Here is a 17,491-nt window from a genome sequence, read left to right as displayed (position 1 = left end):
CTACCACACCTGGGTAATTTTTGTATTTTTAGTAGAGATGGGATTTCACCGTGTTAGCCAGGATGGTCTCAATCTCCTGACATTGTGATTCACCTGCCTCGGCCTCCCAAAGTGTTGGGATTACAGGCGTGAGCCACCGTGCCCGGCCAATTCCTAGCATTTCTACTAGCATTACTAACATGTAGGAACTTGATATTACTTTCACTTGACAGTTAAATTCCTTGATTCCTTCATTTGAGCTTCGAAGGTGCTTGATTTTCCCCTCATTATGTCTCTTAAAGTCACACATACCTAGATCCATTAGTGCTTCCAGTTGGAATTTATTATCAGCACTATAAGAGTCTCTTATATTTATGTAGTCCTTTTATGTTATAAAACACTTTTTATGTATTATTGTACTAGACCCTCAATGAGTGGACGTTATATCCCTGTTTTGTTTACTCTTGGGTCTTATAGACTGGGGGTTTTATTTCTGTCCCATTAATGTCACTACTGACAGAGGCCACTGAACTCTGTTGCGATGGACTTTCACCATACATAATCATTAATAGTATTGATTTGCCTGTAATTCAGGTTGCTTCATTCCAGCCTCGCAGTCACCTCTGTGCCCTGCTGGTTGTCTTCCCAGCGCTGCTCTAGTTGCCTTCCATGGATCTATAGGAGAGCAAGTCCTCCAGGTACTGCCCCGTGACGATGTTGTTGAACTCTGTAGCACGTGTGTCACTGTGGCTGGTTCTACTCACTTCCTCTTTTGCTGCCACTTTTGAATTTAACTCTTTGTTTGTGGTTTGGACACTCACTGGATTTGGAAACCAGGGGTTGTGGGTTCTCTCCTAGATTTCTGTGTACCAGGCTTGTGCTTAGCACTTTTCCCATAATTGTTTCACATGACCTGCTTAGAAACCCTTAAAGGTAAGTATCACTCTTCCCATTTTACAGATGGATACACTGAGGCTCAGTACTTAAGTGACTTCTGTATTGTCACACAGAGTCAGGGGCAGGAGGCTGCTCTTGGGTTAGATGTACTGAGGCTCATCACCTCAGCCTGGAACTGGGCCAGGACTACAAAGGTAAACAGAAGCAGAGTCCTTTCTGTGTGTCCCTGCTCCCTGTACAAGCCAAGGCCTCACAGCACATAGCAGCCACAGCCACCTGAGGATTCCTGCCATCTAGACGAGGCAGTTACAGCCAAGAACAAGTCCACTGAGGCTAAGCTGTGCTCCTCTGGAGGGCTGTGTTTAGAGTCCAGCCTTCTAGGGGAAGCAAATTAAACCCAAACTATAGAACAGCCCAGGGAAATACTCACAAAGGGAAATGCTGACAGTCAGACTCCTGAAGCTTCCCGATGCTTCTCAAGTTTTGGTAAAGAACCTCAGTACTCTTTGTTTGTTTGTTTTTTAATGTTTTCTGGTTTTCTGTTTTGAGACAGTCTCTTATTCTGTTGCCCAGTCTGGAGTGTAGTGGTACAATCATGGCTCACTGTAGCCTCCACCTCCCAGATTCAAGTAATCCTTCTGCCACAGCCTCCTCAGTAGCTGAGACTACAAATGTATGCTACTACACTGGGGTATTTTTTAAAATTTTTAAATTTTTTTAGTTGAGACAGGGTCTCACTATGTTGCTGAGGCTGGTTTCAAACTCCTCGGTTCAACTGATCCTCCTGCCTCAGCCACCCAAAGTGTTGGATTTACAGGGTGAGCCATGTCACATTGCCCTCTCTTAGTTCTTGAAACCTGAAACCTTGAGGAGCAAACAAAAGGGGTCTCTTGGCCGGGTGCAGTGGCTCACGCCTGTAATCCCAGCACTTTGGGAGGCCGAGGCAGGTGGATCACGAGGTCAGGAGATCGAGACCATCCTGGCTAACACGGTGAAACCCCGTCTCTACTAAAAATACAAAAAATTAGCCAGGCTTGGTGGTGGGCGCCTGTAGTCCCAGCTACTCGGGAGGCTGAGGCAGGAGAATGGTGTGAACCTGGAAGGCGGAGGTTGCAGTGAGCTGAGATCACGCCATTGCACTCCAGCCTGGGCGACAGAGTAAGACTCCATCTAAAAAAAAAAAAAACCAAAAAAAAAACGGGCGGTCTCTTGACTCTGTCAGGACCCCCATGACTGCTCGTGTGTCTTGTGCTTTGCACAGTTGAGTGAAGGAGCACTGTGTCCACAGTAGACATTGTAGATTTATATATGTATCATTATGAGTTTCCCAGCAGGTAGTGAGTGATTTTTTATTACAGTTGGTGCATTACAGCGATTTTCCAACAGATAGAAGGAAAGGGTGTTGAGGCTCTCCCAACAGCAAGGTATAGGCTAGTGGCTGTCCTGCTCTTCACTCTACCAAGCTAATCTTTCTGGGTTTCCATATCCTTATCTGTACAATGAGGGAGTTGGACTAGATCTATAAGGTCCTCTTCTCTTTGACATTGTGTGAGCCTTGTAGGAGCTGGTGGTGTCTGTCGATTGACTGAGTGCTGGAGCTGGCAGCCCTGTGCAGGCTGCCACCTTTGCCCCTTTACTGTGCTTGCTCCTGACTCTATGTCGCGTCTCCAAGGAGAAGAAGTCCTCACCAGTGAACGGAGACCTCTCTGAACTAAGGATACCATGGCCACGTCAGCCCCACTACGGAGCCTGGAAGAGGAGGTGACCTGCTCCATCTGTCTCGATTACCTGCGGGACCCTGTGACCATTGACTGTGGCCACGTCTTCTGCCGCAGCTGCACCACAGACGTCCGCCCCATCTCAGGGAGCCGCCCTGTCTGCCCACTCTGCAAGAAGCCTTTTAAGAAGGAGAACATCCGACCCGTGTGGCAACTGGCCAGCCTGGTGGAGAACATTGAGCGGCTGAAGGTGGACAAGGGCAGGCAGCCGGGAGAGGTGACCCGGGAGCAGCAGGACGCGAAGTTGTGCGAGCGACACCGAGAGAAGCTGCACTACTACTGTGAGGACGACGGGAAGCTGCTGTGCGTGATGTGCCGGGAGTCCCGGGAGCACAGGCCCCACACAGCCGTCCTCATGGAGAAGGCCGCCCAGCCCCACAGGGTAAGCCCTCTTCACCCCCGAGGGTGCCTTGCCACCTTCTCTGGACGCTCCACCTTGCATTCCTCAGAGGACTCAGCCTGAGTCTCCCTTTCTGCCCCAGCCCAGAGCATCCACCTGTTGCCACTGCTTGTTTTTCCACAGGAAAAAATCCTGAACCACCTGAGTACCCTAAGGAGAGACAGAGACAAAATTCAGGGCTTCCAGGCAAAGGGAGAAGCTGATATCCTGGCCGCGCTGGTAAGTGAGGCTGTTTCAGGAAGCCCTGAGGCGGTGCGCCCGTATAGGGCAGGGTGAGCCTGGGCAAGTAGGCGGCAGCTGGGAGGTGTTTCTAGGCGCTGCTCACAGGGAGGATGGGCGTCAGCCTGGCAGTAGCAGACCTGGGTTTTAGCCCAAGTGCTGTCTTTCTGAGCCGTGTAGTCTTGGGCCTGTTTCTTGTCTGAGAGACAAGTGGGCTGCCTGGATGTCAGCTAGAGTCCCTTCCGTTTTCTGTGACTGTCACCTTGATGGCAGGGCCCATGTCCAGCTGCTGGTTCTCTTCTGCCAGGGGACTGATGAAGGTGTGGCTTCATTCTTCCTTTCAAAGAGAGAGAGAGAGACAAGGTTGCCTGAGAGTGGAGAGGGTTTAGAAGGAGGGAGCTGGCTCCAGGGTAAGAACTGAGAGGGAAGGGCTAGAAAACAGCTAAGGCAGGCCTGCCAATTCTGATGGCGCTGTATGTAGTGAGGTCCAGGCCCAGGATCATGGTTGCCAGTACAGTGGGACCTCCTCCCTATCTGTGGGTTCCGTACCGGCGAATTTACCCAACCATGGATCAGAAATATTCAGAAAAAAGAAAAAGCATCTCTACTGAACATGTACAGATTTTTTTTCTTGTCATTATTCTCTAAACAATTCAGTGTAACAGCTATTTATACAGCATTTACATTATATTAGGCATTATAAGTAATCTAGAGATAATTTAAAGTATATAGTAGATTTTATGTAACTATTATTCCATTTTACATAAGAACTTGAGCATCCTTGGATTTTGGTATCCTTGGGGAGGGAGATCCTGGAACCCATCACCCACTGATACCAAGGGACAACTGTAGTTAGAAAACAGGCAGCACATTATGTACTTGATTAGAGATGGGGTTGGGGGGAACTGATCAAATGGTTCTGATTTTCTGGGGAACTGTGTATGTTGAGGAAATGGGCAGTGGAGGAGTAGTGGGGTCAGGGCCAGTGGTGAGTCATTAGGCCTAGGGAGAGGGAAACAGTAAGCTAGAGACAGCCAAGTCCAAGGACCCCTCCAGGCCCTCAGTGTGCATGGCTGCCCCCAGCCCAGCACCATTCAACAGGGCCACTGAGGACTCCCCCAACCCCAGCTGGGGAGGAGATTTGGAGGCAGGAAAGGACATGGTCCCTAAGCACTGACGTCACACAATTTTGCTGAGGAAACAGAATACGGTCTTACATGGCAGGGGTGGGGTACATATAGATATTTTAGACTGAACAGTGGGGTGCTGAAGAGAGGGCTGGTCAGGCTTAGATGACATTAATCAAGCAAAACTTCCTGGAAGAGGTGACAGATTTTGTCCAGGAGGGAAAAGTGCGTCGGCTCATGAGTGAGACCCACAGAGTTTCTCTAGGGGCCCCAGAGCGTACTGGTTTAGCTAGAACAGATTGTGGCTGACAAGTCAGGTGGAGACAGGGTTTTGACCATATAGTGGTGGGGTGAACTGAACTAATTCATTACTGGAGTCTTCTTTGAGAAGAGGAGTGTGGACCAGGAACCCTCTATAGCTCCTCCCACTCCAGATCCTGTAGAATTCCTGAACGGGGGTAGCGAGGTGAACGAGCCAGCCTTGCACACCTCCAGCACTGGGCCCTCCACCCTGAGCAGAGGTGTCAGCCCTTCTCCCCTTCCCGCCCCCTGCAGAAGAAGCTCCAGGACCAGAGGCAGTACATTGTGGCTGAGTTTGAGCAGGGTCATCAGTTCCTGAGGGAGCGGGAGGAACACCTGCTGGAACAGCTGGCGAAGCTGGAGCAGGAGCTCACGGAGGGCAGGGAGAAGTTCAAGAGCCGGGGCGTCGGGGAGCTTGCCCGGCTGGCCCTGGTCATCTCCGAACTGGAGGGCAAGGCGCAGCAGCCAGCTGCAGAGCTCATGCAGGTGAGAGGCTGTCCCTGGGCAGGGCGCCAGGGACCAGGACGGTGGGTCCCAGCCCTGCCATTCACTTGCAGGACCTTAGAAGACTTGGGGGCTCAGTTTTGTCATCTGAAACATGGAGATGATAATCCTTACCCCTGCCAATTAGTCTGTAGATTGCATGAGCATAAAATGAAATAACTGGCATGCTGTCACTTCAAAAAATAAACTTTTTACACAAAACTGTTCAAAAAACTAAATGGTATAGTAGAAAATGGAAGGGAAGATTATTAATATCATTTACCATCCTCCATCCTCATCACTGCCATCACAAGCCCTCTTAACAAGTCATTGGCAGACACTTAGCAGCTGGTGGAAGCTTTTTATGGTGTTGTGGTTGGGGGTGGCTGAGGGAGGGCTGACCAGCAGCTCCTCTCAAAGACCCAGAGGATCTGGAAGAGATAGGGTTACTGGGGAAGGGAGACAGAGATGGCCAGGTTTTCTTTGGCCCATGGGATTACCACACAGAGAACAAGATGGAAAGCAGACAAGGGGGCCTTGGGGCACCTCCTAGAGGAGGGGTCTTTGATAGTGAGAAAGGGAGGGTTTGGGGCTGAAGAACTGGCTGTGAAGCTGAAATGGCACCACATCTCCTCCCCCCGGGAGCCTCTGGGGATCACACTTACCCTGAAGAGGGCCCAGCCCCCTTTGGAGGGGTAGAGGGCTCAACCTTCCTGCTCTCATAGGCTGGGAGGGGAGGGGCTCTCTGATGGTATTCCCCCACCCACTTGCACTGTTTAGGGTGGCTGGGTCTGTCTGTCAGCAGCAGAGCCACCCAGGATCTCTAGGAAGGTGGAGTCCCAGGCTAATGGCAGGGCAATAGCCAGGAGGGAGAGATAGCAAGGCAGACTCTGCAGTATGTGCACTGGGACAGACTGCAGAAGGAGGCGGCCACCTGCTCCTCATTGTTGTGAATTCAGATGTACAGAATGAGGACTGGCAGGGATTTTAGACCTTCCAGTCCATCCCCTACTGATGAAGTCACTGAGGTCCAGAGAGTGGAAGGAGTTTGTCCCAGGCCATGGGGTGGGTGTCAGGTCACAGCTTGAGCCCAGATGTCCTGACTCCTGGGCTCTGAGCTCTTGTTCTTATTTTGTCCAGAATGTCTCTCTGGCCCCCTCTTTTCCTCCAGATGTCATTCTGTTCTCTCAGATTTCTCTCGTCATACTCTTTGACTGGGTCATTTTCTGCATCTCCTTTTGCCCGTTTCTCTTCTCCTTCCTCTCCCCATGCCCCTGCCATGTGTGAATGCCTACTGTGTGGAACAGAGGCACACAGCTGAGGATGTGGTGGGGCTGAAATCCATTGTGTTTGCCCAGAGGGGTGCCTTTTCCTAACGCACCCAGAGAAGTGGCCCTCAGAGCAGAAGCCTGGCCCTCAATGACTCAGAGCACTCAGATTGCAGCTCTCCCTGGGGTGGGATAAGGTCAAGGGAAGGGAGAGAAAATGGTGTCTGCTTGAAACTAGTATAGGAAATGTTATTGGTACTGGTAGGTTTCTTTTTTTGTTTTGTGTTTTCTCTTTTAATTTTAGTGCTATGTAATGTATATATTTATGGGATGTAGAGGTTTTTGTTTGTTTGTTTTTGAGACAGAGTCTCGCTGTGTCTCCCAGGCTGGAGTGCAGTGGTGTGATCTCAGCTCACTGTAATCTCCGCCTCCTGGGTTGAAGCAATTCTCCTGCCTCTGCAACCTCTGTCTCCTGGGTTCAAGCGATTCTCCTACCTCAGCCTCCCAAATAGCTGGGATTACAGGCGCACATCACCACACCTGGCTATTTTCTGTATTTTTGGTAGAGTCAGGGTTTCACCATGTTGGCCAGGCTGGTCTTGAACTCCTGACCTCAGGTGATCGCCTGCCTCAGCCTCCCACAGTGCTGGGATTACAGGCGTGAGCCACTGTGCCTGGCCTAGAGTGATACTTTGATACATGTATATAATATATAATAATTAACTCAGAGTAATTAGTATATCTGTCACCTCAAACACTTATCATTTCTTTGTGTTGGAACATTCAAAATCCTCTCTTCTAGCTTTTTGAAAATGTATAGTAAATTATGGTTAATTATATTCTCCCTGCAATACTGCACAACACTAGAATTTATTCTTCCCATGTAGCTATAACTTTGTATCTGTTAACCAACTTCTCCCCACCCTCCTCTCCCCAGCCCCCTTCCCAGCCTCTACTCCTTACTATTCTACTGTCTTACTTCCATGAACTCAAATTTATTATGGATGAATAGTACTCCATTGTGTATATATGCTACATTTTCTTTATCTATCTGTTGATGGATGCTTAGATTGAGTCCACATCTCAACTATTGTGAATAGTGCCACAATAAACATGAGTGTGCAGGTATCCCTTTGATATACCGGTTTTCTTTTCTTTGGATAAATACCTAGTAATGAGATTGCTGGATCATATGGTAGTTCTATTTTTAGTTTTTTGAGAAACTCTCATACTGTTTTCCGTAACGGCTATACTTATATGTAGAAAAACCTAAAGGCCCCACCAAAAAACTCTTAGAACTAATAAACAAATTCAGTAAAGTTGCAGGATACAAAATCAACATAAAAAGTCTACTGCATTTTTAATACACCAATAGCAAACTAGCTAAAAAAGACATCAAGAAAGCAACCCCATTTACAATAGCTACAAAAGTAAAATAAAATACCTGGGAATGAAGTTAACCAAGGAGGTGAAAGACCTCTTTAATGAAAACTAAAAAACACTGATGAAAGAAATTGAAGAGGACACAAACAAATGGAAAAATATTCCATGCTTGTGGATTAGAATTAATATTGTTAAAATGACTATCCTACCCAAAGCAGTCTACAGATTTAATACAATCCCTGTTATCAAAATACCAATGACATTCTTCAGAAAAATAGAAAAAAACCTAAAATTCATATGGAGTCACAAAAAACCCCAAATGGCCAAAGCAATCCTAAGCAAAAAGAACAAAACTGGAGGCCTCACACTATCTTACTTCAAAATATACTACAGCCAGTTGTGGTGGCTCACACCTGTAATCCCAGCACTTTGTGAGGCCGAGGCGGGCGGATCACGAGGTCAGGAGTTTGAGACCAGCCTGACCAACATGGTGAAACCCCATCTCTACTAAAAATACAAAAATTAGCTGGACGTGATGGTGCGCACCTATAATCCCAGCTACTCGGGAGGCTGAGGCAGGAGAATCACTTGAATCCAGGAGGCAGAGGTTGCAGTGAGCCGAGATTGCGCCACTGCATTCCAGCCTGGGCAATAGAGTGAGACTCCATTAAAAAAAAAAAAAAAAAAAAAAAAAAAAAAAAAATATATATATATATATATATATATATATATATATATATATATAACAAAGCTGTAGTAACCAAAACAGCATGTATTGATATAAAAGCAGACACATAGACCAATGGAACAGAGTAGAGAACTCAGAAATAAATTCACATATTTACAGCGAACTGATTTTCAACAAAGGCACCAAGAACATGCAATGGGGAAGGGACAGTCTCTTTAATAAATGGTGCTAGGAAAACTGGGTAACCAACCATACGCAGAAAAATGGTATTGGTAGATTTTGTCTGTGTGCTTATTTGAGTTTGATTGTACTGCGTGGGAACTGGACAGCTAACTCCCTAATTAGCATTAATATTTTCCCAGAGATTATTTGGCTGTCAAAGTATAGTAAGAAAAAGACCTAAAATAGGGTCCAGAAGTCTGATAGAGAAATACAGGTGAGGCTGGTGTGGTGATTCACACCTATAATTCCAGCACTTTGGGAGGCTGAGGCAGGCAGATTGCTTGAACCCAGGAGTTTGAGACCAGCCTGGGCAACATAGTGAGATCCTGTCTCAAAAAAATTAAAATAAAATAGAAATACAGGTGAGAGAGAGAAGCAGAAGGACAAAATGTGTAAAATAGAAGAGACCTTTTGATAGAGGTGATAGGAAAGGAAAGACAAACCTATGGGCTGGGAGCATCAAGAAGACATTAAAGGGATTGGGGTGACAGGAGAGGCCCAGAGAGACACTGCATCCTGCCCTGGTAACCTGGGCAGGCCCTGCAGGATCAGGTGGCATGCTTGCACCCTGCTTCTCCTGCTGTACACCCCCGTGAAGAACTTTCTTGATGCTCTCTGTTAGTAACCGGGCACATCCCCTCCGGGAGCTTGCCATGACTCATTGCCGCAGCCCCACTGCTCGGCTCTGCCTGTTTCATGACAGCTTCAGATGTCTTGGGTGAGAAGAGTCCTCCAGGAGACTTGGGTGGATCACTTCCCTCCAGAGGCCCCGTACGTGGCTGTGGATGGGGGCTCCTGAGTCTTTCAGCCTCTTCTCCGCAGGGCCAGCCCTGCCCTGGCTCTCGGGACCCACCCTCTCTGGGCTGCTCACAACCTTTAACCTTTAGAGGACTTTTCATTCTCCTGTATAATTCTCTCCCTTTCTACTGTTCTAGGAACTTCCATGTCAGGAAATATGCCCAACTGGGCCTCTGGCCCACACTCCAGCTACTGCTCCATTCATTTGCTCTTTTATGCCACCTTTGTCAGCAGAGCTGTCAGGACACGCTGTCTGTTTTGTTGCCTGTCCTCTGAAGCCGCCTTGGACTTACATGTTTTGAGGGGCATGTTAGAGGACTTGGCCAGAAATGTGCTACCAATCTCTGGGCATTTGCTTCATAGCGGGGGGTTGGGATGTGCCTCTGACTTCTTGTCTTATTCCTCTGGAGTAAAGCTCACAACTCTTCCCAAACTTTTAGAAGCAGTCATCAGCAGCCACAACTTGTTAATTCCATTTGTTTCCCAAATCTCACCCTCTCCAGGAAGCCAGCCTGCACCCCACCGGCCCCTGCTCCCATCCCCCTTCACTCTGCTCTCTTTTCCCGTGGTGCGTATCACTCACGTAGTATGATGTATTTGCTACATTGATTATTGTCTGCTTCCCCCTGCTAGAATGTCAGCTCTACAGAAGTAGGGATTTGTCTCTCTCTCTCTTTTTTTTTTAACTGTTCTGAGGCTTCTAGATGAGTGCCTGGTACCTAGGAAGCACTTAATAAATATTTGTGGAATGAGTGAAAGGAAGGCAAAAATCAATTAATACAGGGTATTAAGGAGGCTTTTGACTCACAAAAGGGAATCTGAGCATCTCAGAATAGCCCTCTTCCCACTCACCCTGCCCTACCACCTGTCTGTCACAGAGATAGCACCACCATTCTCCCTCCTGTACAAACCATGCTCTGTTCTTGTTTATCCTTGACCAGTATGTCCAGTTGAATCTGTCTCTAAAATACCTGGAATGTATTGCTTCTCTCTTTTTCTCCCTACTGCCACCACCTTAGTTCAGGCCATCTTTAGCTCTCCCCTGGTCCACGGCAAAAGCCTCCGGACCAACCTCCCCATGTTCCTCTTGCCTCCTTAGTCCCTTCTCTGTGGGGCAGCCAAGTGAGTGGTCACTTAGGGTTTTGGCTCACTGCTGTACAGTGACGCAAACAGAATAGAAGTTTATTTCTGCCTTAGTTAACAGTTCAGAGGTGCAGGGTCTAGAGCTATCACAGTAGCTGTACATAAGCTTATCCAAGGGACTGGGTTACTTCATGTGGTTCTTCCACCAGCTTCTAGGGATGTTGTCCTCTGCTGCGTGGTCAAAGTTGGGCTCACCGCCACCATGTCCAAAATTCAGTTGGGGTAAAAAGGAAGTAGAAAGCAATTTTCTTTTTTTAAAGGACAATGCCCAGAATTATGGTCATTGCTTTCTATCACATTCCATTGGCTGGAACTTAGTCTCATGACCAGACCTTGTCGTAGGGGATCTGGAAAATGTAGTCTTCCCAGGTGGCCGCCTGACCAGCAATAACTCCGGGGGTTCTATTATTAAAAGGAGGAAGGGGAGAGTGGACTCTGGAGGTTACACAGCAGTCTCAGCCACATGTAGAGCGGATCACACATATCATGCCCCTACTTGAAACCCTTGGTGGGTTTCCACTGTACGTGGAGCAAAAGTCAAACTCCTTACCATGCATATCCAGCCCTGCGCAGTCTGGCCTCTGCCGCTTTCACCAAGCCCTTTCCTGTCTTACCTTACCTCTCTTCATCTGGCCAGTACTTCTTATCCGTCAATTCTCTGCGCAGGTATCTCCCAGAGAGGTTGCCCATGTCATCTCCCAGCCATTGTGGCTTCTGTCATTGTGCCGATTTTGTTTGTTTTCTTGTTGTTTTATGCAGTGACCCCACTGGAATGTCAGCTCCATAAAAAAGGGACCACATTTGTTTTGTTCACTGATATGTCCCATCTTTGCTACAGTGTTGGGTGCAGATGCGTTGAAGTCTTATTTGATTCATATTGATACTTGTGCTTTTTTCTTTCCCTTCTAGGACACGAGAGACTTCCTAAACAGGTAAAAGAGTCTCCTCTCCATGGCATACCTCATCCCCCTTGTTTATGTTCCCTCCCCTTCTGACCAGGTGCATTTGAATTCATGGGGAGTAGTATGGTGCCAGAGGTACTCACATCCCATGGTTCATCCTGATGCCCTTCTGAGGAGCAGGACACATCCTTGAGAACTGCAGTCTTGCTCTCCTCCTTATGAGTTCTCTGTGTAGCCCAGCTCCTTGGCCCACTGGCCTTATTTGAGGTGGGACAGAGCAGAGAGGTTAGAAACATGGCTTAGTAGACAGAGCGCCCTGGATGTGGAGTCTACTGATGTTCTGAAGCCCTGGTTCAGCTGGTGTCTTTGGGCCACTGTTTTTCTGTCACTTGTTTGGGGATAATCATACCTTTCCTCTCCCCTTCATAATTGCCATGAGGATTGAGAGATAAGTATGAAGGAAAGTAAGAAGAGCTGAGTAACAGCTTGTTATGTATGTCATCTTCTTAGGTATCCACGGAAGAAGTTCTGGGTTGGGAAACCCATTGCTCGAGTGGTTAAAAAAAAGACCGGAGAATTCTCAGATAAACTCCTCTCTCTGCAACGAGGCCTGAGGGAATTCCAGGGTAAGGGTTGGGGAGCGCACAAAGGGTGGGAGTCAGAGCAGGGCTACCTCGTAGAAAGAGCGCACCCGGCTCCTTTCCATCACCTTGTCGAGCCTCACTCTTCTGAGGGCCTCTTGTCTTAGACATGGATCCCTATCAGGAAATTGATACTGCCCGAGCAAGAAATGGGCTCATAAATTTTCGGGACTTGAGTCATTGCTGTCCTTTTTTCTCCCCAGGGAAGCTGCTGAGAGACTTGGAATATAAGACAGGTGAGTGTCTAGAGGGTGTTTCCCAGATGTACATCAAATATAGAAAACTCCGCCTGCAGAGATTCTGACTGCTCAGTTTTCCCCCAGGTAGCCCCTTTTGCAACAGGAAGAATTTCCCAGCTGCACAATAGAAGCCCCCCTCCCTCTTTGCACTTTCTAATCAGCCTACTCTTTAGTCTGCAGTAGAGGCCTCTGCTTGCTAGTCTGATCCTTCTCTGCCCTGTGTTTGCTTTTCTTTTTCCTATCCTCACAGGTCCTACCACCAGTCCTTTTCCTGTGGCTAAGCTTTCTCTCATCTTCCTGGCTGCATGGCTCCTATATTCAGAGCAAACAGCAGGGGCAACCTAAGACCAGAGGCCATATCCACCACAGGCCCCACTATTGTGCTCCCTCTCAGCCCTGCAGTTAGGTTGTACACTGCATACCAACCACCAAGGAGCGCCATCCACATAGACCAAGATGTGAATGGTGCCCCTTGGATTGTGAAGACTGGTGGTCTCCTCCTGGCCCAATTTCACACTTGGCTTTTGTGAGAACCATTGAGGAGGTCGGCCTATCTGGGAGCAAACGAGGCCCTGAGAGCTTCATCTAGTTCACAGGATAAAATCCCATAACAGAACTGAGTTAGCAGTGGTTAAACCTTAGGTGGTTGTAGCTTCTTTATTAATGTCTGAGCTGTCTGCGAATACCGTCAAATTTTACCTATCAGGTTATTCTAATTATAGAGAATCCTATGAGGATGATGGTGAGGATTATCCCACTCTGTCAGTACCTGTTCAGGGTTTCTTGAACCATCTTACAGAGCAGCCTGGTAGTTTTGAAACTGAAATTGGAACAGTTTACAGAGACCCTGAATGCTTGTGTTACAACAGATGATGCTTTGCAAGAACTTGTGGAACTCAGAGGCCACATCTGTCCCAAATTTCTTCTTTTTTTTTTTTTGAGATGGAGTCTTGCTCTGTCTTCCAGGCTGGAGTGAAGTGGTATGATCTCAGCTCACTGCGAGCCCCGCCTCCCAGGTTCACGCCATTCTCCTGCCTCAGCCTCCTAAGTAGCTGGGACTACAGGTGCCCACCACCATGCCCGGCTAATTTTTGTATTTTTAGTAGAGATGGGGTTTCACCGTGTTAGCCAGGATGGTCTCGATCTCCTGACCTTGTGATCCACCCGCCTCGGCCTTCCAAAGTGCTGGGATTACAGGCGTGAGCCACCGTGCCCAGCCCCAAATTTCTCTTACATGGGAGCTCACCTGTGTAATTACCTGACATCATCTGACAGTTAGCACAGAGAGTAGCACCTTCTGCCAATTTGTACTTCAAAGATGTCAGACTGAATATGACATTAAAGATCAAGCTGCAAAAGGGGATGAAGTTACTCCAAAACAATTTCATGCATTTGTACCCTTTCTGGGAGAGCTTTATCATAACCTGGAGATCGGAGGAACAAATGGACAGGTTACAAGGGCAGATATTCTTCAGGTTGGTCTTCAGGAGTTGCCGAATGCCCGAATGCCCTCTTTTCTAATCCCATGGATGACAGCTTAATTTGTGCAATAAAATTGCTGAAGTTGACAGGGTCAGTTTTGGAAGATGCTTGGAAGGAAAAGGAAGGACTGATATGGAAGAAATTATTCAGGAAATTGAAAATGTCGTTATAGATGCAAGCTGTGGCAGAGACATGAAACAGATGCTCTTGAAGCTTGTAGAACTCCAGTGCAGTAATTGGGGTAGAGTCCATGCAACTTCATCATACAGAAATACAACAGCCAAAAAAGATCCCAATTACTATGTGAATGAACCAACATTTTATAGTGTTCACTCACATAGTAATTGTGTTTCATAGTGTTCCTTTCACTGCAGCTGATCTGGATTACCAAGAAGCATATCAAGAGTTACTTGAAAAAGAGGACTTTTTTTCTGGATTATGAAGAAAATGGAACAGATTTTTCAGGGGCTGGTGATCCACACTTGGATGATATTAATGATGAGTTGGACCCAGAGATCCAGAGATAGAGGAAGCTTATGAAAAGTTTTGTTTGGAATCAGAGCGTAAGCGAGAACAGTCAAGTTAAATTTCAGTATATCATGTTTATAAAGCAGTTTAGTTATGGTGATTTAGCAGAATACAAAGCCAGAAAATGTGTCACACTTATACCAAATTAAGGATGTTGAGTTATATTACTAATATATGCAACTTTAATTTTGTTTAACACTATATGCCAAAGTAAATTTTATTCCCTCTGACTTAAAAAACAAAACAAAACAGTGATGCTGTTTTTTTTTTTTTCCCCGTTGTCCCCACAGTGAGCGTCACCCTGGACCCACAGTCGGCCAGTGGGTACCTGCAGCTGTCAGAGGACTGGAAGTGCGTGACCTACACCAGCCTGTACAAGAGTGCCTACCTGCACCCCCAGCAGTTTGACTGTGAGCCTGGGGTGCTGGGCAGCAAGGGCTTCACCTGGGGCAAGGTCTACTGGGAAGTGGAAGTGGAGAGGGAGGGCTGGTCTGAGGATGAAGAAGAGGGAGATGAGGAGGAAGAGGGAGAAGAGGAGGAGGAGGAAGAGGAGGCCGGCTATGGGGATGGATACGACGACTGGGAAACGGATGAAGATGAGGAATCGTTGGGCGATGAAGAGGAAGAAGAGGAGGAGGAAGAGGAGGAAGTTCTGGAAAGCTGCATGGTGGGGGTGGCTAGAGACTCTATGAAGAGGAAGGGAGACCTCTCCCTGCGGCCAGAGGATGGCGTGTGGGCGCTGCGCCTCTCCTCCTCCGGCATCTGGGCCAACACCAGCCCCGAGGCTGAGCTTTTCCCAGCACTGCGGCCCCGGAGAGTGGGCATCGCCCTGGATTATGAAGGGGGCACCGTGACTTTCACCAATGCAGAGTCACAGGAACTCATCTACACCTTCACTGCCACCTTCACCCGGCGCCTGGTCCCCTTCCTGTGGCTCAAGTGGCCAGGAACACGCCTCCTGCTAAGACCCTGAGCCCTGACATCTGCCCCCGGCCCCAACCCTCAGATGCTTCACTTCTTTGGAATTCCAGGACTCTCAATGGGGGGACGGGATGCCTGGCCTAAGCACCTGGAGCAGGGGACCCCATATCCATTGGCAGCCACCTCCCCATTGCTGTGGCCCCCTAAAATCTCACTCAGTGCTATTGCTCCATCTACTGCCCTAATGGGGATCTTTTCCCACCTCCTGCTGGTTTCCCAATGGAACTTCTGGCCCTGGAGTCCATGAGTGCTCCTTTCCTTTTTGACCACGACCTTGGCCCCAGCTCTGCACTCTCTGTGGAATAAGGGCCTGATGCAGCATTTTCTTGCCCAGTGTGGCAAGACCTCAGAAAAACCAGTCAATTACGCCTAAGATCATTTTGCTGTCCTTAAACCCCCCCAGGTTCCTTCTTGCACAAATCCACTCTGCTGCCCACCTTCCCTGGCATTTTAAACAGACCTACCCCACCCCAACTCAGAGTTAAGCATACATGGCAATGCTGAAAATAAACAATGAAAATCCACTGAGGCTTCCCAGGCCATTTAAGGCCTGGAGTACCAGTGCATATCATCTCATGGGGTCTAGAGTGGAGTCCAGGCTTCTCTGAAACCAGGGCTGAGCATATTTCCATAGCCAAGGAGGTGGGACTCCCTGGAGCTATCTGTGGTCTTAGGGAAGGATCCAGACATACACGGCTTTGGGGTACAAGCTGTGATCACTGATCAATAAATTATCTCTGGATTGGTCCTTGTGAGGGGGAGTTTTTAAGAATCCAGAACATCTTGCTCTTGATCAGCACATCCAAAAACACCAAGACAAACATCCGGTGGAGCAGAACCTCTCCTGCCTCGGGAGTGCTGACCGGGTTCCCCAGCAGGGTGTTAAGCCTCTGTCTCTAGTCCTACCAGCATCCAGGTTCCACTTTCCTAGGAGAGAGTGGAGATGGGAAGACAGGGAAAGGAAGGCAGCAGGAGGCCACAAGCCCACCAGGTCTTCATGTCAAGAGAGGGAGTAACATGTCTTCTCATTGCCCACCGACCCAACCTCTGTCCAGGTGCCCCTCATCATCACAGTTTAACACAAGCTCCCCTGCTCCAGCCAAATTGATCTCCCAGTCTTGTCCTTACCCATTCCAAGTGCTCTGCCAGCCCCTGTTCATCCAAGTTTTAAGTCCTCCACCCTGTTCTAAGAGACTGTTCCAACGGCTCTGGGCCTCAGTGGTCTCTTGACCACCATTGTCTCAGAGCTGCCCACTTTGTGTGTGTCACATGCTGCCTGAGTCACATGTACATCTTATTTCTGCCTCTAGTTTTGTAAGCTCCTGGAGGGCGGATAACATCTTATACTACTCTTGTATTCTCATGGCACCTAGTGCAGTGCTGGGCACAGAGTAGGTGCTCAATAAAGACTTGAATGAACAGCCTGGAGTTCTGTATTTGTAGGTCTATATCTATATTATATCTCAAATGCCACCAGACATCAGTCTGGCTACAGAGAAATTCCATTGATAGCAGTAGCCGAAAGTTTTCCTTCTGTGCCTTCTGTAACAGTGTAACTTTGCTTTCTGTTCTCTGCACAAATGCTGTCATTTCTGGAAGTCCCTCAAAAAGAGCCTACTGCGGAACACAGACAAGTTGTCACGTGGCTCCACCTTGTTATTCCTCCTGCAGTGGTGTCCTTGAGCTGAGGTCCAGCGTTTTGGAGCAAGTGGTGACTCTCCCTGAGAAGGGAGACCTCCAGTATAGCACACCCAAAAATTCTTCCTTGGAAAATAAGCACTGCCTCAGAGGAAATAGAATGTGCAGAGATTCAGCCTTGCATCCTAACACAGTCAACTGTTTTTCTTGTCCTTTCTGATTTTTTTTTTTTTTTTTTTTTGAGATGGAGTCTCACTCTGTCTCCCAGTTTGGAGTGCAGTGGCGCCATCTTGGCTTACTGCAAGCTCTGCCTCCCAGGTTCACGCCATTCTCCTGCCTCAGCCTCCCGAGTAGCTGGAACTACAGGCGCCCGCCATCACGCCCGGCTAATTTTT

The 17,491-nt window shown here is 48.0% G+C and overlaps 1 protein-coding gene and 1 pseudogene across 6 annotated transcripts in view; both read left to right on the top strand.

Annotated features, from left to right (window-relative positions):
• Window positions 1-16,879, top strand: part of TRIM26 (tripartite motif containing 26) — a 30,054-nt gene extending 13,175 nt beyond the window's left edge. The window contains exons 2-9 of one of the 6 annotated variants that reach the window (XM_008955109.5): window positions 589-677; window positions 2,549-3,036; window positions 3,178-3,273; window positions 4,956-5,186; window positions 11,595-11,617; window positions 12,098-12,213; window positions 12,432-12,464; window positions 14,768-16,879. In XM_008955109.5, the coding sequence (XP_008953357.2) occupies window positions 2,599-3,036; window positions 3,178-3,273; window positions 4,956-5,186; window positions 11,595-11,617; window positions 12,098-12,213; window positions 12,432-12,464; window positions 14,768-15,450 (1,620 nt within the window). In that variant the 5' untranslated portion in view covers window positions 589-677; window positions 2,549-2,598 and the 3' untranslated portion in view covers window positions 15,451-16,879. Of the gene's footprint in view, window positions 1-573; window positions 678-2,437; window positions 3,037-3,177; window positions 3,274-4,955; window positions 5,187-11,594; window positions 11,618-12,097; window positions 12,214-12,431; window positions 12,465-14,767 lie in introns of all 6 variants that reach the window. The other 5 variants (XM_003829748.6, XM_008955110.5, XM_008955111.5 and 2 more) reach the window with 5 other exon arrangements.
• Window positions 12,480-14,744, top strand: LOC103783494 (polyadenylate-binding protein-interacting protein 1-like; annotated as a pseudogene).
• Window positions 16,880-17,491: the final 612 nt, after the last annotated feature.

Source organism: Pan paniscus, chromosome 5, assembly GCF_029289425.2.
Source record: "Pan paniscus chromosome 5, NHGRI_mPanPan1-v2.0_pri, whole genome shotgun sequence".
Taxonomy (NCBI): domain Eukaryota; kingdom Metazoa; phylum Chordata; class Mammalia; order Primates; family Hominidae; genus Pan; species Pan paniscus.
This window is presented reverse-complemented; position numbering and strand designations above follow the sequence as displayed.